Source organism: Numida meleagris, chromosome 23, assembly GCF_002078875.1.
Source record: "Numida meleagris isolate 19003 breed g44 Domestic line chromosome 23, NumMel1.0, whole genome shotgun sequence".
Taxonomy (NCBI): domain Eukaryota; kingdom Metazoa; phylum Chordata; class Aves; order Galliformes; family Numididae; genus Numida; species Numida meleagris.
In genome coordinates this window covers 1,114,339-1,141,029 of record NC_034431.1, presented here as the reverse complement: position 1 = coordinate 1,141,029, position 26,691 = coordinate 1,114,339, and the positions used below count along the sequence as shown (strand labels likewise).

General features: G+C 47.2%; 3 protein-coding genes across 13 annotated transcripts in view; 1 reads left to right on the top strand and 2 right to left on the bottom strand.

Annotated features, from left to right (window-relative positions):
- The window catches only part of KCNJ5 (potassium voltage-gated channel subfamily J member 5), a 99,634-nt gene extending 90,164 nt beyond the window's left edge, over positions 1–9,470 (bottom strand). For 6 of the 7 annotated variants that reach the window (XR_002432709.1, XM_021376326.1, XM_021376324.1 and 3 more), the window contains exon 1: positions 9,347–9,470. The gene's annotated coding sequence lies outside the window, so the exon portion shown is untranslated. Of the gene's footprint in view, positions 1–6,538; positions 6,578–9,346 lie in introns of those variants that run through there. The other variant, XM_021376320.1, reaches the window with a different exon arrangement.
- On the top strand, positions 3–3,852 carry KCNJ1 (potassium voltage-gated channel subfamily J member 1). Its single transcript, XM_021376327.1, has one exon. It carries the CDS (start codon positions 2,451–2,453, stop codon positions 3,564–3,566), a length of 1,116 nt encoding a protein of 371 aa, XP_021232002.1. The 5' UTR covers positions 3–2,450; the 3' UTR covers positions 3,567–3,852.
- The window catches only part of FLI1 (Fli-1 proto-oncogene, ETS transcription factor), an 85,373-nt gene continuing 72,272 nt past the window's right edge, over positions 13,591–26,691 (bottom strand). For 4 of the 5 annotated variants that reach the window (XM_021375925.1, XM_021375929.1, XM_021375930.1 and 1 more), the window contains 4 exons: positions 19,451–19,519; positions 18,243–18,305; positions 16,930–16,977; positions 13,591–16,187 (listed from right to left, as the gene is read on the bottom strand). In XM_021375925.1, the coding sequence (XP_021231600.1) occupies positions 15,658–16,187; positions 16,930–16,977; positions 18,243–18,305; positions 19,451–19,519 (710 nt within the window). In that variant the 3' untranslated portion in view covers positions 13,591–15,657. The remainder of the gene's footprint in view (positions 16,188–16,929; positions 16,978–18,242; positions 18,306–19,450; positions 19,520–26,691) is intronic. The other variant, XM_021375928.1, reaches the window with a different exon arrangement.

Here is a 26,691-nt window from a genome sequence, read left to right as displayed (position 1 = left end):
AGGAAAGAACACAACACAATGAATACCAACAGCAGCTGAAGTCACATTTCTGCACATGGGGAAGTTAAAGGTTAAATACTGGAGAACTTCTGGGAATGGTGCATTGCACGGGAATATTTTCTTTTTGCTCCAACTATACATTACCATGCACACATTAGAAGTGGGACAAGAAAATCAAACTCGAGATTGTTTGGAGAGTGACCTCATTCCCCCCCTTCTCAGGTACCTGCTTAAAGTTTAACCTTTGTCAGCCGCATTCACAACCAATAAATTCAGCAGAATTTTAAAACAGTGAGAAGTTACAGCACGAGTGACCTTCATGTTTTCATCCTCACTTTAATGAGCAGAGAAAGGTGGTTGCAGTGTAAATGCAGACTATGAAACAGAGCAACAAATTCATATTTTACTTCTGGCTTTACAAAACATCATTAATTCATGCTTATCAATAATATTTCCCCTTTGCTACTGATTACTGTATCAAAAGGCAATCTGTGGTCCCCGTGACCATTATGAGCAATGGAAAGATTTATTTTAGCCAGCTAAAACAATAGGCAGCTTCTGCAAGCCAGCCCAGCTGCCTCCAGAGTAAATGGAAGAAAGCCTTTGCTGAAGAGCAGCTCACAGTGCTGTGACCAGACACACGTCCTCCGAGGAGGAGGGCAATCTTCCTGGACCAGCAATTAGGAGCCAGCTTTACATTGGCACAGGCAGCACATCTACCATTTTAAAGATGGAACTGAAGTAAGGCAAATTTCACACTGAATAAATCAGGTCAGGGTACACAATCCAATACATGCCTATGGATTTTCCTCGTTCTGGCTCGGGGATGTCAAGGCTTCAGGCAGCCAGACACCTCTTGCCACAGCTATTTAAGCACGACTCCCACTAAAAACAAGTGAGAGCTGGGCAGCAGGTTGTACAGCAGCTCGACCCCAAGCATTTTGCACCTAGCCGGAATGGAAGTGGGATGGTGATACGATGCAGGCTTCAGGTCAGCGCTGCAGCAGCTTTAGCTCGCATCTCAAAAATCACTCCTAAGGCTTTAGCTATGCTCTTTCCTGGGAAGGGAGCAGTGGCACAGAATGAGCAGCAATCAGCTACAAAGCCCCCAGTGAATTCTGGTCTGAGATGCGCTGCTGAAGTGCCACGCGTTCTAAAGCAGACATCCCAGTCTCTACATCCTCAGAGATGCAGTGAACTCAGAATATTCTCTGCATGAGTCACCAGTGAGGATATTTTCCCACCAAGTTTTTGAGTTGTTTCTGAGCTGAAGCATTTTGCCCCCAAGAAATGTGATTACAGTACACAGTGAAGTTCAGCTACACAAGAAGAATTGTTTAATAAAGGCTAAATAGGCACACAGGGTACATTTCCAGGGTGGGTCAGCTCATCTAACATATCTTCTGTGGCAAGGGAACACATTTTATGCTTGAAGGGTAACCAACTCTAAAATGGATTGTCTCTTCTAAGAGCATCCCTAAATCTGGGGTCGCATTCTGGCATGAGACCAGCCCATGAACAGAGCTGGCCATCTCTGCCCTGCAGCAGCTCAACCTCACCCACACCTACACAGCTGAGTAACTCCAAAACTGGGACATTCCTGCATGTTTGCTGATCCAAATCCCACTCTGATCACATCTGTGCTGTTTCCCCATCAATGACTCCTGTCCCCTGGGTCTCTTGCTAACATGGCCAGTCATAAAGGACAAAATTAACAGAGACAGAGCTACACTTTCCCTTAAGAATGGGTTTCAGAATCTGCCCCTTTCATCTTGGTGCTATCTTTGAGGTTTGTAAACATCCACCTATATTCCAGCAACAGTACTACTATTTGTTTTATTGTCCTAGAAGTCCTAGCTTCTGTGTTTCCCGAGTTTGAAATTCACACCTCAAACCCAGCCTACAACCACACTAAAAGTCGCTGCATCTATCTAGATTGATTAGACATGCTGCATCCTCTCCCATTTCTTCCTAAATGCAATGTCTACATCACACCTAGCAACTCCTAATGCTGATGAACACACAAACACTGTAAACCAGCTTCATCTTCTAGAAGACAGAAAACCCTCAAAACTCAGCTGCTCCCCATCCGTTTCCCCAGTGCATACCCACGATGAACATCACCGCTTCTCTATTCCTCTGCTTATTCAACTGAGCAGGGGACAACATTAACAGTTGACTGATTCTTAGTTTCACAAGTTTACTGAGCAAGACAAAATGATTTTTTTTTGCTGGAATGCTCCTTAGGCAAGAATCTGCTCGCTTCCTCATATACTAACTGGATTTTTTCTCCCGCAGCAGAGGGAAAATATGCAAATGATACAACTTTTTCCTAAGCAAGCGTCTTGAGATCTTGGCAGTCTTCACTCCTCGCCTGCAGGTATAAATGAGACCCACGTTACCATAATGTTTATTATTTCTTATTCTCCAGAACACTACCAGCAGAGGCAATGCTCAACTACGTCCGGAAACGCTTTGCCAGCCACATCACACAACGAAGCCGGAGAAAAGCAAGGCTTGTTTCCAAAGACGGAAGGTGCAACATAGAGTTTGGCAATGTAGAGCAGTCAAGGTTTGTCTTTTTGATTGACATATGGACAACTATCCTGGATCTGAGATGGAGATACAAAATGACTATCTTCATCTCGGCATTCTTAGGCAGCTGGTTTCTATTTGGTCTGCTCTGGTACGTTGTGGCCTACATACACAAAGATCTTCCAGAATTCAATCCCTCCATAAATCACACCCCCTGTGTTGAGAATATCAACGGCCTGACTTCAGCTTTCCTGTTTTCACTGGAGACCCAGGTCACTATTGGCTATGGTTTCAGATGTGTCACAGAACAATGCGTCACTGCCATTTTCCTGCTCATCTTCCAGTCTATCCTGGGGGTCATCATCAATTCTTTCATGTGTGGTGCCATCTTGGCCAAGATATCAAGGTCCAAAAACCGGGCCAAGACCATCACCTTCAGCAGGAACGCTGTCATCAGCAAACGTGGTGGGAAGCTCTGCCTCCACATCAGGGTGGCAAACCTCAGGAAGAGCCTGCTCATCGGGAGTCACATCTATGGCAAACTTCTGAAGACCACCATCACCCCAGAAGGAGAGACAATCATTCTGGACCAGGTCAACATAGAATTTATCGTTGATGCCGGCAATGAAAACCTCTTCTTCATTTCCCCACTGACCATTTACCATATCATAGACAAGAACAGCCCCTTCTTCCACATGGCAGCAGAAACAATTCTGCAGCAAGATTTTGAGTTGGTGGTGTTTTTAGATGGCACTGTTGAAGCCACCAGCGCTACCTGTCAAGTGAGGACATCTTACATCCCAGAAGAGGTGCTCTGGGGTTATCGCTTTGCTCCCATGGTGTCCAAGACCAAAGAAGGGAAATACAGAGTAGACTTCCAGAACTTCAGCAAGACAGTGGCAGTGGAGACGCCCCACTGTGCCTTCTGCCTCCACAATGAGAAAGAAGCTAAAGCCAAAGAGAAGAAAGGCTTTGACAACCCTGGTTTTGTCTTGGCAGAAGCTAGTGAAGCCAGTGACACAAAAATGTAGTTCCAAATCATTATCAGACTGCACCTTTTTGCATAATTAATTCAATCTCGAGAGGATTAATAACTTAGTAAAACAAATAACAGGTTTGTTTCAACTCTAAAGCAGCACCTATCTTCTCAAAAGCCTCAAATCAGAGAGGACCAGCACACCAGTGATCTCCAGAATGCTATTTAACTATACTATATATTTCATAGAATTTTTATTTTTGTATCTGTGGGACATTTTGCAAAGCTGCTAAGCTGGAGTGTCCAACTCACTTCAGCTCCCAGAGGCGTGTCAGTTTTAAAAAGCCTGAAAAGAGAGAAAGAAACTTGAAGTCATGCTTAAGGAGCAAAGCTGTGAGAATGAGAGCAGGAGAAGGACAGGCGGTAGGCCAAACTTCTCCAAAAGGACCAAAGGGACTTTGAAGCCAAAACCTCAACAGAAATGCACGTCTCTTGTTGCCAAAGCCCTCTGTGGATGCAGATTCTTTAGTTCCAGACCACTTGAGCACTTTTGAACATTTTGGAAAAATAACTTCTTACTTGGAGCTGACATATTTATAGAAATGGAGCGCTAAGGGATGGTACATGCTTAGGAAGGTGTTGAAAAGACAGTGTAGGTCATCATCCTGCACCTACAGCTTCGTAAAAAGTTCTTCTCTTCTGTGCAAGCTTTTGGTTCCTTAAGGAAACAGCCAAATGGAAGTGGAAAGTGAAAACAACCATAAGCAGAGACATTCATCGTGGGAGAAGAGGAATTTCGCAGCTTGTTCTTAATTGCCTCACCCTTCAGATACTCCTCTGCCTATTTCCCCCAGGAGGCAGCTGCCTGTGATACTAAGAAATCTCTGAAGGCACTGCCCAGTAAGAAAGTGAGCACAGTGGGAAGGTGAAGAACACACTCACTGCATCACAGCTGGCAGGAAAGAAATCCTTCTGTAGAAAAGAGGAACTTCCCAGCACAAGATGCATCTTTCAAGAAAACCCATAACACAAACACTAATGACACCTTTGAAGCATGAACATCTTGCTACAACAAAAACACAGTGTCACACTGTAACACCATGGAAAGCACAGCAATGTCAGCAGGGTAGCAAAGTTCTAGACTGCAGCAAGAGAGGATACACTCAATGCAACAGCCATAGACACAGTAATAAAGGAAAGAAGCTGCTTACCTTTGGGAGGCCTTAGGTACACAGGGATCTCCAGCAAGAGCCCCTCACCTCCACTGCCAACCCTTAAATGAGGGCTAGGAAGGGGTGGATCCTGGCTCCACCCCTTCCAATCACTCAGGTGCATTGCATGCAGCTGAGCTCCCTGGGCTGGCCCTGCCTTCCCACCAGGTGCTCCATCACTGCCTCAAGCTGTGACAGCATTTCTGCTACACACAGCAAAGATGCACAGGAGCCCCCCACCAACAGTGAGCTTCACATCTAGCTTAAATGGTTCATCTCACCAAAACAAAACATGCACCTCCACAGCAAACAAGTCCTGCTCATTGATAGCAGTGCACATTTTCCTGCTTTAATTTTTGACACTTAGGCTTTAAATGCAGCAAAATCCTTCAGTAGCTTTTTGGTGAGTTTCCATAGTTTCCATATCCTCACAGCCTGATTTTTTTTTTGGTCTCCTGCCACCCCAAAAAACGTTCTTTCGCTGAGAGTTAAAGTGACAGACCAAAGCGAGAGCTTTTCTGGGAACTCTTCCCAGCCATGTAATTCAGACCATCTATTTTCAACACCGATAAAATGGAAGCATATTTTTAAATGCGGCTGGATTGAGGGGTTGTAAAAGAAAGGCCCAACTGAGCGGTCAAACAGCGATGACAATACTGTGAACAGACTGAGTGTAGGAATAAAAAACTGGGAGCCAAGGGAGCTCAGTCCCGGTGTAGCATCAGCCCCTCTGCTGGTTCAGAACAAATCACTTTGGTATGCATTTCCAATCTGCCATCTGTAGCATGGGACATGAGGTTTCACACTGTACAAAGAACAATGTTAAGAGCAGTTATGTCACTAAAGCACTTTAAAAGCCCGTTCTCAGCTGTCTCAGTCTTTCTTCAGTGCATCACTGTTAAATCCTTCTTCAGTTCTACTTCAAAAGATCAGCACGGGAAGTTCTGTTCTCATCACCTACCAGAACCACTGCACATGGCTGCATAGCAAGCTCGAGCTGCCCGCAGAAATCCTTGAGGTCATTCACAGACACTGCCCAATGCCTTAAGAGCACAGATTTTGCAGTCTCACAAACACTGCCAACAATAAAAGCCACTTTCACAATCAGCACAGCACCTGGGCCCCTCCAACCACCGGGGCACCTGAGAACATAAGGACAGCCGCTGCCCCCTGCTCTGCCAGCACACTGAAGCACAAGCAGTGCCATGAGTGGCTGTGCACAGGGGTGTAGGAGCAAGGAAGGAAGTGACACGAAGTTGCTGCAGCACCATGCTGGTGTGAGCCCACGGGCCTCCTGCTGCCCTGACCCTGCAGCCACTGCTGTGCTTCCTCCGCAGGCGTCCTGCCAGCAGCCCTGTGCAGAGTTCCCTAGAAAGCAGTACCAGGAAATCCATCTGAAAGAGCCAATCCATCTCCACAAGGAAGCGACAGCAAAGAATCCTATTTTCTTTCATAAAAGAAAGGCAGGGATGTTAACCCTAGGGAAAAAAAAAAGTCACTAAATACACCTCAAGTGCCTGAGTCACAGTGTGAATCCTCACCATTGCCAAGGATCTCTAAACAATGCGCTTCCAGGCACTGCCCTTAGAAAACCACCTCAGAACTCCAAGCCTCTTCCAAGCCCTTCATGTCGCAGCTTCCTGTGCTTCTGCCCACTATTCCTACAGCACAACCCAGGGAGACGTTACTCAATGTTGTAACACAAATGAAAGCGCAACAAGAAGAATACAATAGTAAAGTCCTAAACTGTAACAAGTAAGGACTTGCTCAAATGCAACAGCTTCAGACACAGGAATAAAGGAAAGAAGCTGCTTACCTTTAGAAGGCCTTAGGCACACAGGGATCTCCAGCAAGAGCCCCTTACCTCCACTGCCAACCCTTAAATGAAGGCTGGGAAGGGGTGGATCCTGGCTCTACCCCTTCCAATCACTCAGGTGCATTGCATGCAGCTGAGCTCCCTGGGCTGGCCCTGCCTTCCCACCAGGTGCTCCATCACTGCTTCAGGCCATGACTTAGTATTTTTGCTATAAAAGTCTACAAGTGTTAAGTGCTACCACAACCCAAACAGAAGACAGCTGATCTCACTTGAAGGATAATTATATGTTGTTCAGCCTATCCTGACAGTGATACCTTCCCCAGTTGCCAGCCTTCCTGCCTGCGCTAATGGAGGGCGCCTGCATTCTTTCGTTGTACCACGACACGGGGGGAACTGGCCACAGCACAAACTGGGAGCATACGAAAGGGACAGACCCCAAACTGGTGCAGCTATGGCTGAGCCACCAAGCTCACATGGACAGGGATCATAGGAGACCAAAACGGGGACCCAGGAGCGGAGCCGTCCCCCAGGAGCTGTCCTGCTGCTGGCTGCCACCCAGGGAGCGCCTGCCCCGGGCACAGTGCGGGAGATGGAGCCCGGCAGCAGCAGGAATTTCCTGCTCGGGTCCAGAGAGGGCTGTGTGTCACTGGAGAGATAAAGGCCCAGGGCAGCGAAAAAAGGTTATCAGGAGACACGCTGCATGCAGTGCCACTCAGGACAGGCTCCATAGGAAATCTATTTCGGGGGCTGTCACCTCTACTTCCATTAAAAGAAAGTTCAGTTAAGAGGATGAAAATAAATGTAATCTTGCTGAGCAGAAGTGGCTGGAGGGAACCGCTGACCCGATACTGGAAACAAAGGCGAGTTTCTTTGCCCGTGACAGCACTTCATGGTCACATCTCAGCACTCTTTTCCAAACCCTCACGGTTCTCTTCTCCCTCCATTCATCCATCCAGCCTGCAGTCTGTCCATACAGTGGCAGAAACAATTGCTCCTTCCCACAAAGCAGAATAGGATGCGGTCGGTGCAGAGCAAGGTCCTGTCTCTTTAGGGGAGGAAGTCCACGTGCTTATTGCAGGATTAAGGCCTAGAGGGCTTAGCTGTGAAGTGTTAGCCAGGCAGCAAAGCTTGGGAATGATGTGTCTGCGCTAAACTTAATTTATCTTCTCATTTCACAAACAACATGTTTCTTCTACTGTATTTATTTTAAACATTCGTTCAAGCTGTGCATAATATTTCAATCATTTTGAAATAGATTCACCCTCCTGCTGGCAAATGAATAAGGCATCCTGCTGGCTGCTGGAGAAAGGGCCATGAAGTAAAATAACTGCTTTCAGTAAAGCGACATGTGCTGGTGAGCTGTCCCCACACACCCTTTGGTAGTAACGGGTGAAAAGAAACTCCTAAATAACAACAATTAAACCAAACCTTGGCAAAATGTTTGGATGCACAGCCTGATCCGCGCTGTGGTAATGTGGCACACCACTGCTAACTAGCTCACAGCAACTGCCTGCAGAACTCCTGCGTGTACAAGCTTCCTTGTAAACTCAGCTACTCCCCCATAAACAAGTCAGCAGCGCGCACAGCCCCAGCACAAACGAGAGCGGCCGAGGTGCCGCAGCCTCCTTCCTCTCCCCAGGCACCAAACTGCTGTGGTTAGACACATGTGAATTCCGCAGGGAAGAGCTTTGATTTCCCTCTCTCGTGCTTTGCCCCCTTTCATTCAGCCTTGCCTGGAACTGTCACAGCGCTGCCGCAGTTCTTGCTCCCCGCACAAGCGGAGGGAAACCACAGCCCGTGAGCAGTGCCCTGCTGCCGCTGCAGGGACGGGGGAAGCAGGCGAATTCCTCGCCCTCCGGTGCCTGCGGAGCCCCTGGGACAGCACCGCCACCGGCCCCAAGTCAAGTACAGCCCTGAGACGGCTTCACTGCAAGTGCAGCAAGGAAGCCAGGAGCCCTCTCTGCACAGCCACGAGAGCTTACAATACATTTCCCGAGGCCAGGCTGACATTCCTGCGGTGGAAGCATCTGCCTGGCAAAGTTTACGACTTGCCACAAACTCTGCTGCACGAGCAAAGCATAAACCCCCAGTGCTCCAGGGAGCTGGGCATGCAAGGGGAGGCTGGAAACGAGAAAATCTCGCTCCACCTCCACCCGCAGGCTGCTAGAAAGCGTTAAAGTCCTCGCGCTCTGGGTGACGCTCCCCGCACCAGGCCCGCAGCTCCCAGCGCCGCGCAGCTGCGGAGCCGCCGCTGCCTTCTGCGCCGCGGCCGCTAGGGGGCGCCACTGCCCCGCGAAGGGCGGCAGCCACAGCCCGGCGATCTTGAAAGCGCGAAGCAAGAATTTATTGGAAGCGTTCCCTTATTTTAACTACACAAAGTAGAGCGCGCGTAGCGACTTATTCTCGGCACGAGCTCTGCGAGCGGGATATATTTAGCCGCCTCGCAGGAGTGTCGGGAGACTTAGTCCCTGCGATGAGCGCAGAGGTGGTACCAAGAGGGGAGGGGGCTACAAGCGATCAGCGGCCAGGCAGGCCGGCTCGGGGCAGCGGCTCGGGGCAGCGGCTGTGCTTCTCCGCGCGGCCGCTCCGCTTCGGGAGCGCTGCCGGTCTTACCGCGGAGCCGCCGCATCGCGCGGGGGATGCGCCGCCGCTCCTGCAATGCGCGCTTCGTGCCGCTGGGGGGCGCGCCGAGCAGCGCCGCTCTCGGCTCTCCGCTCTCCGGCTGCGCAGACGCCGCCGAAGCCGCCCGCCCGCCCGCGGGGCTCAGCCCCACCGCCCCCGCGACCCCGCGCACCGCACCCCACGCACCGGCTGCGGGACGGCTTCCCGGGGCACCTGGGGGGCACAGGGCGGGCGCTCGCCGGGCAGCAGCGGGCAGGGGCCGGCCGCTTCCCCGGCGCCGGGCGACCGTTAACGGCTCCGCCCCTCAGCGGCGGCCGCGAGCTGCTCCCGCGCGGCCCCTGCGCCTCGTGCTGCGCCTCGTGCCGCGCCTCGTGCCGCGCCTCGAGACCTGCGCGCAGCTCCCACCCGCTGCAGCAAAGAACCCGCGCAGGGGCCCCGGGAGAACGGAGCTCGTGCTGCGGGGCAGGCGCTGCCCGTGCCCGCGTGCGGCGCCCGCTGCAGAGTGGGGAAGGCGGAGCGGGTCCGGCTCCGGGCTCCCAGCTGCAGCGAATGAAAGGCCGAGCCAAAGAGCGAGCGCGCAGCGGGTCCTGGAGAGGGAGAAGAAACCTCTTGTGCTGAAGTGGTTGTGCATCAAATGAGCACAGACCTCTGCGCCTCCCCCTTTAGCAGCTTAATAAATAAATACAGCATTTGGCCTGCTCCCGTGCTGATAAGGAGCCACTTGCTCCTCTCAACAGGGAAACTCACGCTGCCCGGTGAGCTGAGCCTTCCTGTTGCTCGCAGTGATTTGGAGGGCTGAAGCGGCTGCAGAGCTGCGGGCACACCTGGTGGCACCAACCGGCTTTTGTCATAGGGATTCACAGAGTGGTTTGAGTCGGAAGGGACCCAAAGGCCGCCTGGTCCCAGTGCCTGCAATGCTCAGGGTCACCCACAGCCGCATCTGCTGCTCAGAGCCCTGTCCCTGACCCTGGCTGCCTGCAGGGGCAGAGCATCACCACCTCTTGGGACAGCCTGCGCCGTGCCTCACCGCCCTGCTTAAAAACTCCCTCCTCGTATCCCGTCTAAATCTCCCCTCTTTTAGTTGGGAAGCATTTCCCTGTGTGCTGTCACAACAGACCCTGCTGAGTCTGTCCACTCCTTTCTTACAGTCCCCATTTAGAGACTGGCAGGCTTGCTGCTAGTACAGATGGAACTGGTAACACCCGGCTTCAGTTTGTTCTTTGTATGACCTTTGTCTCACTTCCAGTATGGTAGAAAACTCTGAGCTTTATTTACAACTCGTTCTGCTTTTGCAGATGAAAACTATAATATGCAAGTTATGCTAGGTACTGTGCAAAAGTACACAAACAGGGGCTTTGAAGTGAACTTATAAACCACGGGCTCAGAAGTGCCTCTAAACTACAGCTCTAATTAGCACCAAATGCAGCAAGGCTCAGTTTGATGTGGGAGAACCTATTTTGTTCGGAAGCCCAAGGAACCAATTCCACAGAGGTCATTAGGGATCCGACATCAGCGAAGCAAGGCGGCTTTCCAGGATCTGCTCCTTTAACCCAGCGTTTCCAGAGCAAGGGCTCTTGTCTTCCAACAGCAGTGGGCTTCATCGGGGCTTTTAACACAGAGGTTTGGGCATGGTCATTTACTGGCAGTGTGAGCAGTGAGGATGCAGATGAAATATTAGAAGCCTGGCTTCACATTAGATATTTGCACCAGCAGAAGTCGTAGCAAATTTCTCATTCAGAAACCATCTCATTAGGAGGGGAATAGCTAGAGATGCTTGCTGAGCAAAAGTACAACAAATACTTCCTTTGCTAATGAGAATATATTTAAGTACTATTACAGACTGTTATATATATCTGAATAATAAATACATATGTAATATAAATACTTCCTCTTTACTAGTGGGAATGGGGAAATCCCTCTCCATTGCCGCAGTACCAGATGCAGATTAGAAATCCACGGTTGTTTGGAAATTCACCCTCGGGGTTGAAATGGAACTCCCAGGTCCATGACGTGAGTGAGGAGGTCTCCAGGTGCTTCCCAGCACAGCCTGTCCCAGCAATGCTGAGGATGGCTTCTCCAGGCCGATCTTCTCGCTCGCAGCTGGTGTATGGGAATTAGAGATAGCAGCAATCTTGGCTGCACGACACGGGAAGAATTTGGCAGCTCTTAGCTTAAAGCACCTACCAAGTGCTGAAGCTGGGGGCAGCACCCTCTGAGGAGCGACTGAGTGGGAATAAAAGGGGCTGCTTCATTTTATCACTGAAAGGAGGCTCTAAACCTGATGCCTGTAATTAAGCAGGAAGAATTCCTTTTTGCTCTCCCTTTCTAGGTTCCTCTGCTGCGCAGACATTGAGGCAGGTACATCTCGAGTAGAAAAAACTGTCACAAAGATCCCAGGAAAGGAGCTCTGAGGCACAGCCCGTGCTTGCTCTCTAAGCTGCAGTATCTGTTTCTAGGAGGTGACATAGAAAGCTAACTCTAGTTTTCAATATTAAAGCTAGATCCCATTGAGCGTTTGAGCTTCAGGAGTATAAAGCAGAAATACTGGGTGAATTCGAGATGACCAGAAAATAAAGGAATAGCCAAATTACCCCCGATGTCACTGGGAGCAGGGCTTCCTGGCTGGGTCTGAACTTCGATGCAGGGATGAGTTTGTGCTGTCCCGGTTGCCTTATGGCTCACACTCATGTGATCCCAGCCATCTGTTTCATAAACTTTCTGATGTGAGCCTGAAATACTCGAATTCCATCGGCCACGTCCTCCCGGGAAGAGCAGAAAGTAGCTTTAGTACCATCCCACTCCTTGTTTGTTTTCTCCCAGTTTGTCCCAGAAACTTGTGCTGGGAGGGGAGATTCCCCTGGTAGCATCCCTCGAGCTTCCAGCACTGCAGTCTGGGGATGAACACGGGCTGCTCCACTCTGTTATCGCTTGCTCTTTACCTGAGGAATGTCAGCTTCTCACTCAGATCTTATGAAAGTGCTGAAAGGTGCCCGGGAATTGCTGCACCGCGGTCAGTCCCGCACGCTGCTGTGAGATCTTTGTGCTCCAAGAATGCAGCCTGCAGTGGGCAGCAAACTCTAAATGTTAGCAAACACCAGCAAAGATTGGTATCAGCCATGACACCGAGGAGAGGGGGAAAAGAGACTAAAAGGACCTGAGCTGCGGGCACCGCAGATCGCCATCCATCTCAAGCCGAGCTCCTGTAAGGAGCTGCAAGGTGGGCAGCCAGAAAGATGCTGCTCGAATGGTTGGTTGTTTCCAAAAGCCTTTTTCGTTTCACTAAGGATGCTGCTGGCCAGACGCTGCTGTCAAGGGCCTTGTTGTGCTCTGACAACCTTCAGATTCTGCCTGTAGGTATTTTGGATGCCGTCTCAGTCTTCAGATTTTCCTGTTGCTTTCAGCTAGGCAGGTACACTGCATTAGAAGAAAAGACTTGATACTGGTGATGGGTAGCCAGAATGAATGCGGATCGTGCTGAGGTGAAAAACAATAGAGATAAGCAACAAAACATTCACTCTTGTGACTAAATTGAGCAACTGTGGCTGAATACACAAAGGGAGCAGCCCTGTGGTGGCTGAACACGCTACTTAACATGGCTCTTTTTCAGAGCTGCTGCTAATCAAGCTGGTGAAAGCTATTGTACTAGAAACTGAGCAACAAAAGGTTGTGTGTGGAGGAAGGAAATGGTGTACTTGTGCAGTTATGTATTTCCAAGGGCTTATCAAATCTGCAGAAAGATCAAGCTATCTCTGAGGACCACCGTGTGGCTGAAAAAATGGAGGAAGTGCCTTTGCCTGACCTTTCTACACAATCAGAAGATTCCTTGGCAGCGCTTGTTTTTGCAGCCTCTTACTCCATCTCGGGAATGCTTCGGAGCACTGGATTTCCCTGGGGCTTGGGGACAGGTGAGAAACAGGAGCAGACAGGCAGGCTGGTCATGCACGCAGCATTGCACACGTCCATTCTGCCAGTGACTGCTTGGGTGCCCTGAGGAGTGAAGAGCAGGAGATGTCTGTTAGCTGGGTGCTGGCTGCGTGTCCCAGCGCTCAGCACGGGGCCGTGACGCAGTCGCTGGGGCTCTGAGCAGGCATCTGCTCCCAGCTCTGCCAACGCCCTCGTGCCAGGCACTGCACCTCGTGCTTTGGCTGTTCTAGCAGTTCTCTTTCTCTCTCTCTCTCTCCCTCTCCACGTGGACTAAAGATGGAGCCCAGGTTTCTGATTGAGACGCTTCGGTATCTCCATTAGATCCAATAAACACCGGCTCCAGATAAACCAATTTTCTGGACTAAGAGGTCAATATTATAAGGATGATGATTGCTGCTACTGTGGAGATTTGTCGTTTTCCTTTTAGCTGAATTTAATTTAGATGCGAGTTCGTGCTCTACCAGCAGCTGTGAGAGAGGAGGGAGAGAGTGGGACAAGATGATGCCTTCGAGAAGAAAACCACCATTTATTTTGCCACATTTTTTACATCATCCTCTTCATACAACTATTTCATTGTAACACTTAATACAATTTTTTTTTAAAAAAACACCAAGATTACTTGCAAAATTATATATATTTTAATATCCAAAAAGTACATTGCATATATATAGTAGCAAAAGCCCCGTTTCCACGGGTAATTTCTTCATAGTTAAAATTTGCGATTATTGCGGTAACGTTGCTTATAAACATCCCAAAAGCACTAAGACCTAAACGGATTAGCTCGATCTTATTTCTCCTGTTTGTTAAATAATGGCATCAGTGCTTCTGTTTAAAGTTATGAGCAGACTATAACGTTCTGGTTTCAGGCTCTCATCCTGCAATCGGATGCACACGGACCAAATCTTGCACCCACACAGAGTCCCGGAGGTTTTGTCTAGACTAGATATTTCTGATCCTGTTAATTGTTTGCCAGTTAATACAAGTTAGCTAATAGGCTGTACATGTAGGCCTAAGACCCCTATAGACATCTGATCTCAAACAGAACTGCTTGTGGTTTACCCTTCTGTTTACGGCACCAAACCACCATTGGGGGATCATCACATTAGCACATGCAAAATTAGAGGCGGGAGAAAATTGTCAAATGTTTAAAATGGAAACGGAAAGCCACGCCAAAAGATGCTTCGAGAAGCATTTGATAATTTTCTCTGCAAAGTGGTTAAAATGTTTCCAAAGTTCAAGGTTTTGGTGAAGAGTAATCACAAAATATTGAAATAGTCGCTTTGAAATCTCACTGTATGTTTTCAATCAGCTCCAAGACAAACACGTTAGCTAAACAGAGTTCGTTTGCAAACAACTGTGACAAGCTAATGAAAGAAAAAACATCTACTCTAGACAGACTCGGGAAATCTGGAAGGTTTCTGGCTAGTTTGGGGGTCAATCATGAATCCCATTGCAGGACCTAGGCTATCTCCATCAGATACATTACTCACGTCTTATTTTTTTATTTTTTTAGCGAAAAGTACAAAGCTACAGCCCAAATGTACAGATTGGAAAGATGTACAAATTACATTAAAAAAAAAAAAAACAACAACAAAAACAACCCACACACAACTGATCTGATAGTAAAAAAAAAAAAAAACAAACCTGCATTTGTGACCGAGGTCAACTCGTTTTATTTAATCTTTCTTTTAAAACTGTGAGATATAGGGAAAAATAACTCTGCATAATTTATACAGTAATTTGCCTTCTGATTTGTTGACCCTTTGGATGACGGTCTGACAAACGCACAGCGTTCGCGAATCGGTAGCAGTGAGCGGTCCCTGCGGCTCTGGCCGAGCCCAAGGACCTGCTGTCATTTCTCTTACTTCACTTTTGCTTTCAGAGAATGTATGTGCATGACATTAAGGTACTTTTTGTTCTGGTTTCTGATGTTTCTGGAGTTAATACACAGTCTACTGAAGTTGTACAGCCTAGAAATTTCCTTCAATGCCCTTTACTTCTTAAAATATGCATGTACATATATATATGTGAATATATATATTTTTTTTTAATTTCCAGTTGGGTGAAAATCCTCATCTGCCTTAAAGCTAAGATTCCAGTTGTAGTCCCCTGCAGCCCAAGGTCCTCCTGACTTTGTAGTCAAACTGCCCTCTCCAAAGCGAGAAAAAAAAACCTGTAGTCACGTGTTCCTAAGACCCACGGTTGGATCTATGTCTTGTCAACCAGCTTTGAATTCTTAAAAATATTCTCTCATCAAAAAGCTAATAGTCATTCCAGGTAACGAGGAACAATCTTCATAGTCAATTCCTACAGAGGATTTAAGCATTAAAAACCAAAGAAAAATGCGGAGTACTGGCCCAAAGAAGCATCCATCTCTCAGTTCAAGACACAAGAGGCAAAATTACAAAAGTAGAAGGTTTGATCCAGGAATAGCCAATATCCAGTTTTACTTCTGTCCCAGAAAGGCCACAATTATCCGTCAAGGGTCCCCAGAAAAACAAAAAAAATCCCAGATGTAAAAAAAAAAAAAAGGTCCAACAAGACTGATTAAGGCCACTTGGAGATAAAAGCATCTAGTAATAGCTGCCCAAGTGTGGTGATACATGGGCGTTGGGATGGCGAGGAACGTTGGGGCTTGGATAAATGCTTCCAGCAGGGGAGGTCCAATAAGGTGAGGCTGCTCCAAAGAAACTGGATGATGTGACAGGCATAGACGAAGGGTGTGGGGGTACAAAGTTCACCTTCTGCTGGTGGGCATGGTAAGAAGGCATGTAGGGGAGATCTGATGGATACTTGTACATTGACGATTCAGTGGGATGAGGCTGGAGAGCCTGGGCAATGCCATGGAAGTCAAATTTGTAGGCATACCTTTTGCCATGCACTTTGGTCATAATGTTCTTATCATAGTAGTATCGAAGGGCTCGGCTCAGCTTGTCGTAATTCATGTTGGGCTTGCTTTTGCGTTCTCCCCAGCGCCGTGCCACTTCATCTGGGTCTGTCATCTTGAATTCCCCATTGGTCCCTTCCCACGTGATACAGCTGGCGTTGGAACTGTCCGACAGCAACTCGAGGAGGAACTGCCACAGTTGTATCTGCCCACTCCCTGCAAGAAGCAAGCCAAAGAGGAAGGGAAATGACATTGTGTTTCCTGCTTAAAAGCAAAGACAAAGGCAGGAAACAGAAGGACTATCTCGATCTTTACTGGGAACTGCTCCTTCAAGCCTTAGAAAGTCTTATGTAGGAATGGATAAACTATTCCCAGCAAACAAGTTAGTCAACCCTTTGTTCTGTTTATGAGTTTGAGGTCAGATTAGATTTCATAATGGTCGCCTTTGGCCTTAAAATCTTTGAGCTATTCATAAACAGGCCCTTTTCCGAGCATACTGTTCTGCAAAATTTTTCACTGAATGGTTGACATAGCGATTTCACTTCTAATCGCTTACTCTTTACCATGGATATTGTTTTGGATACCTACAGTTTTCTTTCCAATTACAGAAAGACTTTCTGAGTCACATAAGATTAATTCTTTCTCAGATGAGATGACTCCTAGTTTTATTATGTGTAGTTACACTAACTGTAAAGGCAAAGAACCTCATGAGGATGTTTCCTTCGCTATATTCCTTCAGTAAACAAATAGTATCAATCCAAAGTGCTAATAGTTATCACTCTCTAGTAATTCAGTCCAACTTTTTGAACATCCAGTATTCGTGAGACCTCAACTGCTATGGCTCATGACTCTCACAACCTACTCTGAAAGCTGACAACGCCTACCCATGCAGTACACAGAATAGCAGCACATCACAAGGAAATGACAACAGAGGTGCAGAATTTACAGAGGAACTCACCAGGATTGGCAAGACGGCTACTGGTGGGCCCCAGGACTTGATAGGGATCTAAAAAAACCAACAACAAAAGCTATCTTAGTAAAAGTTTCATCTAAAAGAAAGAACAATCATTTCTTTTTATTCCAGAAGCCAGTTCAGATTTTGATTTTCTTCACTTGTGCTGCCTTTTCTCCAAGGCCCTGGGACAGACCTGCCCTTAATTCGTTTTTAGCAATCAACCATCAATTATTTATGGAATCCAAAATGGCACTGTGGTTCTAACACAGGTTTCAGACCCAGTTTTCAAAGCTCATAATTTCTTTGGGCATATCCTACACTTATGTGCCAATTACAGTGTTCAGCTGCGTGAGAAAAACAAGTGTGGGAGAGTAAAGAAGGAACAAATCAGAAGCAAATATATTTCTTCTAATAGAAATAACTGGTCAGAAGACAAGATTTTCAGATTCACTTGTTCCCAGTCCAGCTTGCTTCTCTCTGAGATCAATGAAATGTTCACCCAGCTCTCCCTTACTGAGGCAAACAAGAACGTTAGACAAATGAGAGTAACAGGAGTTTTATCACTGGCTCCAATGAGGCTGAGTGTTTCTTGAAAACTCCACAATGCATTTATTAGGAATGAATTCCTTCCCTTTTTGTGGGGCCTCCTTAGCCCTAATGTCTACACTTCTCCTTTGCTCTCTCTGGTTTTGGTGATTTCGATCTATAGCATTTGCTCGTGGATTGAACTGATGCCAAAAGAACCAACCCCCTAAAAAAAAAAAAAAAGGATAGAAAGCAGCTGTGCAAAGCAGAGAAGGGGGTATTTAGCTTTTCAAAGGCCCCTTGGGAAACAAGCAGGAAACACTACTGCTTGCTGGCCAGCAGGGTTTGCTTTTCTTATTTGGTTTCCTTTGACTCTTGGGAAGCCCTGCTGACTCTATGCAGAGATACTTCCATTGGGCATCACTGCAACAGAGGTGAGGAGGCAGCGAGCAGATGCTCCACTGCTGCAGCATGAACAGCTGCATGCCTCTAACTGCTTCAGGACCTATTGCGTTGCACATCACGGTGCTTCAAAGAAGATGCAATTGTGAGGCACTGCACGTGACTCAGATGAAACAAGGATGTTTCTTTTGAATGGGGAAGGACAATGCAGTAAAACAGAAACAGTTTGGTACAGTTGCTGTCAATGCTAGGTCACAGTTGACTCGTTATTCTGAGACTTCCCTGTAGGGCTTTGCAAGTTTGTCCTGTGTCCATGGTTGTTGCTGCTTGGCACGTTTATTCTCCCAACTCAGTACAAAACACAGTTACTTAGCACAGTCAACAATTACCTGGCTGGGGCCGCTGCTGTTCTGTCGTCTTATTCACATTTTGTGTCCCTGCAACAGGAGGACCTGTAAAACCAGGGAAAGATCTGACATTATTTACTAGAACAGAGAGGGAAGAATGAACAGGGAACAAGGCACAACAGAAATAACAGTGATTGAAATGGGAAACATTTCCTAAGCCTAAGAGCTGATATTTTTGAGATTGCACTATAAAAAATATGAGGTTTCACTAGAAATCACAAATTTCACTGGAAAATGAAAATATACAGACTAGGCAAGGAAAAAATGACGTAGATACCTCATCCATTTTCTGCCTTTTATTATAGCTTAACTTCCATTCTCATTCACATACATGTTTTGAAGAAAAAGATTGAATTTTTTAAAATGTATTAATTCTGAACTTTTTTTATGTAGAAACTTTTTTCCGTAATTGTTGGAAAAGTGAACTCCTTTTTAACTAACATTTTAACGCAAAAATTGTTGGTTTTATCAAATCAAATATTTTGTTGAAAATATCGTGGCCATTTCTATAAATTAATTTGACATTAACATCTGTTCCTCCTCTTCATATCATTTCTCTTAACAGAAAACCGTAACTCCAAGAACAGTCTTCCCAGTTAGAGTGCACATAGTTCACAAAGCTGCAAAGCAAAGAAGCATGATCTGGCAGCTGGGTTCTGCTGCTTTGATTTGCACCCCATAGAATCTTGCTGAGAGTCAGAAGTGCCCATGTCCATCTTGCACTGCTGTGCAGGGATACGCCCCAGCAGTGGAAGCAGGGACATGTGTGGCTCGGTATGGGCTGGTTATGTTAACTCGAATACAGTCTTTAGGAACAGGGAACTGATATTTCCAATGAGATATCAGCCCATGACCCAGAGAGTATTGTGAACCCGGGGACGTAGCAAAAGCAGTAAGAAACAAAAGCAGTGGTGGGAGCTGCAGCTCACGCAGTAGGGGCCCTAGCTGCGTGCTTGACTTTCTGCAAAGTAGTAAGAATCTCTGAGAATCTGCCCAAGCTGTCTGTGTTGGTCCCTGCAAGAATGACACCAGAATTTTCTTGTCATAACATAATTCTAGCTCTTGTCTTACTATTCCCAAGTCCTCCACCATTCTGATGCTCACAACACAAGCCAACCATGTCCACCTTTCCCACAGTCTCATTTTGATCTTCCATTGCAGAACTTGCGATTCACATTGGGACAACTTACTTTTGGTGAGGCCAGAATTCATATTACTGCCCCATCCTGTTCTCCTGACTGCATCATAGGAGGAGGGATCTAATGACAAAACACAACAGGGACAGACGGGTTGAAATCAGCTCTTCCCAGAAAAACTTGCAAGAATCCAGCTTTCCACCTCTGTCTCAGCAGGCTCGGTATTATGCACACACTATTGCCTTTCCTCTCCTGGGCACCACCCGTGCTCCTGTGGCCTTCACACAAAGATAATGGGCTGTACATACAACACTTGGGACAGGCTGCTTGGGCAATGCTCGAATGTGACACCTTCTGAACTGTGTTCAATGGAGTTTAGAGTGCAACCCATCTCCTCCTAAAGAAAACCTCCTTTCTCAGGACAGCGAGGGGCAGAACAGGAGGATGAGATGAACCATTTCGTTATCCCACACGAAACAAATGGCAACCTGAAAAGCCGGGGAGGCCGTGGACTTGACATACACAACAAAGAAGCTATTTTAAGAAGGAACAAGATAAATGGCACGATCTCGGGTGAAATTCAGGATGTCCCTCTGAGCACGCAGCTGGCACCGCCCCGTGCCCCGCCGTGCCACGCTGTGCAGCTCCCTGCAGACACAACGCAGGCACTTGCACATTCCTCGTGGTGCTGGGAAAGCTGCAGCAGCTTTGAAATTACAGCCTTCTAGTTACTGGCATGAAAAGGAAAACAGAGAGGGGACGGGAGAAGGGAGGGGAGGGGGAGAGAGAAACAGGAGGAGGGAAGAGGGGGAAGTAGGGGGAAAAGAACTCATTTAATGTGCCTGTTTTTCTTTTCTTTTTATTTATTTGCTTTTTTTCCCCCCTCTTTTTACTAGAAACCGCAAACCCTACTGCAAATAGATCAGACTGAAAAACAAACTGCTACGGTTTCAGCCTGGTACAAAAAGTGAGACAGGACATCTCTGCAAGAGGGAGGCAGCCCCCCAGCCGCGCTGCCCCAGCCCTGTCCCTGCTCCCAGGGCTGGAAGCTGGCTCAGCCTGGCACTGCCAGGGACCTTCATCCCCAGCTCAGTCCTTGGCAGCTGTCACTGTTGTAAATAAGCTGCTCTGGGTATGATTTTCCTTGCTGGAAAGCCATCGTGCAGACCCCGAGTGCGCCTGGAGCTCGGGCTGCTGCTCTATCAGTGGCTGAAATTGGAAGAGCAGAGACGAAGTCTGAAGCAACCACTGGCTTTTCCCATGTCCTCTTTGCAGCCAGGCTCTGACTTTCATTTCTCCCCTGGGATGTTCTTCATAAGTATTACAACTAGAACTATTAGAGAAATGTTTTGGGAAATATTTTGAAAGAAACGTAGCGGTTCTGAGTTGAGAGAGAAAGGCAAAACCTCAGAAATTTCCAGACTGAGATGCTAATGTACTTTTTGGTTTGCTCAATCAAAAAGCTTTGCTATTATGTAATTGTAATGAAAACATCACTGACGTGAAGAGCCTGTTAAAAAGAAAGATAGTAATTTTTCAACAGAAAAATAATTTACAAGTTGGGAAAAATATCCTTTCTGAAAAGTAACAGAACTCATTCGGAAAATTGCCAATTTTCTCTGATTTTTTGGGGTCAGAAAAGTGCCTGAAGTGACCCAGGGGCCACGGATGGGTTGGTGGATTCACTGGCATCAGCATGTTTCCAGTAAACAAATTGGCCATCATCTGGATAGATGATCATCCTCCTCCTCCTCCAGATGGAGAAATCCTGTCACCAAGGAGGAGGCTGCTTTGCTCAAAGTGTCACGGAAAGAATGTGGAATGCATCTCCTGGAGTTTTTTTAATATTAAGTGACAATATCACAATCAGATACGCTGACCAGGTGTGTGTTGTTATGGCTGCTTGTGTTTCAAAGGATCAAGGCTTGGTCCTCCAGGTAATTTTGGCTAAGCCTGCCCAAATTATCATTCAGATCCCTCTGAATGGGTTTTCTTGTAGTGTACATTTTACTCCTGAAATGCTGGCTTGGAAGGGCAGCGTGCACTTGACTGAGCCGAGGTTTAATCCAGATTTAGTGTCCCTTGGATGAGTCCCTTTGCCTCAGTTTCCCACATACAGGTTGGGTTGTGGAGCCACGTGTGGGCATTTGCAGAGACAGCCACACTTGGGACGTTAGGAAAGAAGTGAGTTATGACTGGGACTTCCCAAAAGTGGGAAGGGTTAAACATAACAGCAATACAGGCATTGCTATTGAAACAACGTGTTCACTCAGCTCCTGCAAGTTTCCAACTCTTTCTTTCTTTCTCTCTCTCCCAAAAAAAAAAAAAAAAAAGAAAAAAAAAATTCCAAATCCACTAAAGCTATTTTTGTTTTGTTTTCACAAAAATCCGTGCAACGTGAAGGAACCACATCAGCCCTGCCGGCTTCCAGGCCCAGATTCTAAAGCTGAACGTGTTTAAAGCAAAATGGAAAAGGCAGAGCCAGGGAACCTATCCAGAGACTCGAGTTTCTGCAAAAACAATATTGTTCCCAGGACCTGACGCCCAGTGGCTCGAAGAGCTCCTACAGAACTCCAGCCAGACGGTTAGTTACACGGAGTGTCTTATCTGTCATTAAAACCTCTTGGATTTTACACCAAAACTTGCCGAGCTATGGAAATTCAATTAAAAGATTTGGGCTGAGGTTCTTTTCTGGTGTAAATCAGCAAATAGCTACAGTGAAGCTAGGGAGCAATTTATACCAGCAAGGGATCAGGTCCCTCCGTCTGCTTTAGACTCAGAAGACCCAGTGGAGCAACAGTCCTATGACAAATGTGTGTTCAATACAAAATGGAATTAAAGAGCACAAAATAAATCATAGATGCTTTCAAGAAATGTCATTCTGCAGCTGTCTGGTTTATGTCCAGAAATTCCCCAGAATGAATGCATACTCTATTATGAGCAAGGTAAAGGATATTAATAATGCTTTGCACTTTCACAGCACCTTTCAACTAAGGATCTCACAGCTTTGCAAACATTCACACTCACAGTGCGCCTGGGAAGGAGGTTAAATATCATTTTATTTATTTACATGCATAAACGCAGTTTCCTTGGCTTCAGCTGCCTGTTAGCAGATGAAGTTTCTTTCCCAGAAATCACGCTGCATGAAACATCCCACATAGCACTGGTCCTTTCCTAACTCCAGCTGTTTACTTCTCACCCCAGATCTCTCCTCAGCTCCTGTCTCACCACCCTTCGTGCCATTTGGAAGTTCTCATCCTCATCTGTGCAGCTCCCCTTTCAAAGTCTATTGATTCCTTTGGAATTAGATGTCAATGAGAAATGATGCAGTGGTGAAGCAGCCTGCTGGGAAAAGGCTTAGCACATGTCAAAATTAGGGAGGTCAAGCCTGGGAATTAGGCAGGCTGTCATGCAAAGTTGAAGAGATGAGCTAAATCACCCTAATCTCTGCAGCTTCTTCTAGCCAGTCTATCTGGTGCAACAAAGGAGGGACTTGACTTGGGGAAGAAGATGAGGAGTGTGTCCCAGGCATCCCCTGAGTGAGTCTGAGGGACAGGGAGGAGGAAAGCAGCTGCACATTGTGCAGTGTAGCTGTAGGAGGCATGGCATTGCAGTAGGGAAGATAAGGCAGGCTTCACTGCACCACCAGCCCACCTTCACAGACCCCTGTGTACAGGCTGTGCTGCTCCTGTTCCCCATACCCCTGGATGGTAATTAGTCTAAATAGCCTAATAGGCTCCAATATAGCTCTGGGCTAGAAGAGATGGGCAGACACCCACAGGATCACTTCCTTAGGAAACAAGGCTTAAAATTCCCAAGCAGATTTCCACACCATAAGGAAGACTGTCCCAGAGGCTGAGCAGACCTTTAAGCTTGAATGTGGTTTAGTGAACAAGCCGTTCGGGAACCACTGCATAAGATATGATGTATTAAAGAGCAAACCCTCTCCGATAAGCTTTAAGAAGTTTTTACAAATTAAAAGAAATGGCGCTTTATAAATCTGAAAACTTGGGGCAGAGAGGAGAAGCAAGGGGAGATTTCAGCTGAACAATAGACTCACAGTCCCTGTACTTCCCGAGCTGCTGTGAGTGCTGACAGCCCCTTCATCCTGCTTTCTCTGCTGGAGCTTTTTCAGTCAAGCCAGACCCAGGCATTATTTTGTGCTCCTTGCCTTTTAGGAGAGCGATGGGCACTGCGCCTATAATATCCTCTTTTTTGTGGTGCTTTAGTTCCAGGATGCATATGGCAGGTCTGGGTCATTTATGGATTAAACACTTTACAGGCATTATAGGAGGATCTTATCGGAAATGCCATCTCTGCTGGCATACGACCCCTATTTCCAAGCATGGCTGGGAAGGAGGAGCACAGCATGTTTTTTGTGTTGATGGCATCCCTGGTAGCAGCAGCTGCTCTATCCCAGCCAGGTATGGTTTGCTTTATGAACTGCTGGGGCTCACTGTCAAGGTGAGGGGCGGCTGGTCTGAACGTTAGCTCCTCCACCAGACCCATGGGCAGTGTAGTACCTGGGTTAACACAACAGCCATAGGACGGCATGTTCACACTGAACAGCATCCTGAAATGTAATACTGTACGTAACACAGCAGCGCCTGAATGCTGAGGTCTTCCTGAGCAAATGCTGTCCCCATCACATCTCCCATGCAAGGACCCCAAAAACTGAAAGACAGAAGGAACTACTCCTGCATATCTTGTCTTATTTGGTTAGGAAACATGGGCAATGTATTTCCAGACAGGATTTGGCCTTATAAATTTCAGTGAAGCAAACTGGGGAAAGAAGGCTGCAAATCTGAAGTGGGCTACAGGATCCATGGGATTCTCCATACAGAATACGTTCTGTTTTCTGCAATGAGTCCTTGTGCTTCAGTGAGAAGAAAGATCCTGGCTTAGTGGCTGGAATTTGAATTAGCATCTCTAAATGGGGAAAGCAGAACCAGGTGTCCTCGGGGATCCAGACTCGTGATTAATCTGAGTGGCCACTTGGGGTCTATTTTGTGGCAACTAGTTAATAGAGAGAGAGAAAGGAGAGCACAGGACTGCATGGCTTTTCCTCCCCAGGTGAGGCTGTGTGTGGTGGCTGGGACTGGCAGTGTTCTGGTACTTCGGAAAAATCCCAGTGTAGGCGCATGGGAACAAAACCACTACTGCTGCAAACCAAACATGTAAGCAAGTCCTGCCAAGCTGCTGAGCGCCCAGCCCTCACACTCCCGTCATTTAACCTCCTGGAGATCGCATTGAAGAGGTGGAGCTGTGTTTCAAGCCAGTTGGAGAGAAGAAACCTAGACTGTGGGTTTCTGAAGGGGTGAAGAAGCCAGAAACACCTCCAGCTCCTCCCAGAAACATTAGACAGATTGTTTGAAATCATGGCAGCAAACATAAAGGTTGTCGAGTCGGCAAGGGTCTTCCCAGGCCCACTCTGGCTCAAAGGACGAGTGCTCAATGCCCAGTACAGATGGTGCAAAACCTTACAGTGTCAGTAGCATGAGACTTTCTTAGACAAAGCTTTTCTCAGCACAAAGGCGTAAGGCTCCATCTGCAGGAGGTTTAGCACTGTGTGGCAGAGATGGGGGAACTGAAGTAGAAAGCAGAACGGAGTGTGAGGAGTCCTGTGGCCTATTCAAGCAGTTTGTGCAAATCAGTGGTTGCCTTCCTGCCTTAGCCCTGTAGCACACACCCAGGCACGAGCTACATGGGAGACCTTGGAACCTCACCCACAGTATGAACTGCACTGAATTATTTTCAATTTGCTATTTCTGCTAATTAAAATAATTGGTTAGCATGCATATGTCACACTGTGTCATTCACGGCCAGCATTACTACGACTGTTCTCATGATGATGGAAGACGTTCCAGTGCCTTCAAGCACAAAACTCATTCATTTCTACTTCAAGACCACGATACTCTGCTCCTTCTGCTAAAGATTCACCAGCACAGGGAATGTATGTGGAATTAAGTAATTCCAAGTCTCTCCAGTAAGGGGAAGCAACTAACTGAGTGCAAAATAATTTCAAAATAACTTCTATTCAGTCCCATTATCAGACGATTTGATTATTTCACAGTTAAAAAAACAAACACGTTTTTTATTATCAAACAACTCTACATTGCTGTTAACCTGTTGTACAGATGAGAAACTGACACAGTGAGCAAAGCCAAGAGTTGGAACAACATTGTCTTTTTGACAAGCCAGCTCAAACCAGGTGAGAAGGATCTAAGGGGCAGCTGGATTTACGTAAGAAATCTGCTGCAGAGCATGCACGTGAAGAGCAGGATTCATGTAGGGAATCACTGGAAGTAGCTAGAAGCTCGGTTATGCGCTGCCATCCTTAGTGAAACACGGATCAAAGTGATCAATTTTTTCCAGCCTAACTCCCATTCTGGATTTAGCTTTGGATGTAAGCAGTGTGCCCACAGCCTGCTTCTTCCCAGTGTCAGCCAGGACCTGGAGCTTGGCAGAGTGCATGCACAAAGCTGGGCTTCAGGATTCCCTACGGGAGAGCCAAGGAGCTCCTGCACAGCTCTGGAGCCTGCAGCTCTGCTCCCCCACTCTGGAGGGCTCTGGCCTCCAAACTTTGGAGTCATTCCCTGTTTGCTTTGAGTCACAGGCGACAGCCCCCAGTTGTGCGAGCGCGGCTAGAAAAACATCCCTGAGCTGTGCAGCAGTGCAACTTCCTGATTCATGTCTGAGTTACCCCGCACAATGCTTACAAAGACAAGTTATAAAGAAAAGGAGGAAGCAGTGAGAATTTTTCTGTTGTTGTTGCTTTTTTTTTAATAACGGCAGCAGAAGTCCCAGTGCGCAGCCCATGATGAAGACCGTGTCCTGAGAATCCCTCCCCGAGCCAGCTTTGGAAAGCAGACACTTTTCAGCCAGCACACAGTCACACACGCGCACTACGGAGCCATGTGGGGCTGCAGACGTGAAGAGCCACGTGCAGACAGGCATGCTGCAGAGCAGTAATGCAGACACGCCATTGCATGGTAGCAAATGCCCTTTGCACATCTACCCACATGCTCATCCAAAACACACGGGCTAATGCGCATCACTATGCAAACAGCGCTGCACAGGCACAGAACCCATCTGATGGGGGGGAAGGGAATGGTTGATGTGCTTGAAGGACATATGTATTGAAAACGCACAAACATAAATGGAGAAGTAAAGAAGAAGAATGTGCATTCACAGAAAAAAGCTCGACACAGCAATACACACATAGGAGAAAAGGGAAGGGAAGGGAAGGGAAGGGAAGGGAAGGGAAGGGAAGGGAAGGGAAGGGAAGAGGCAGA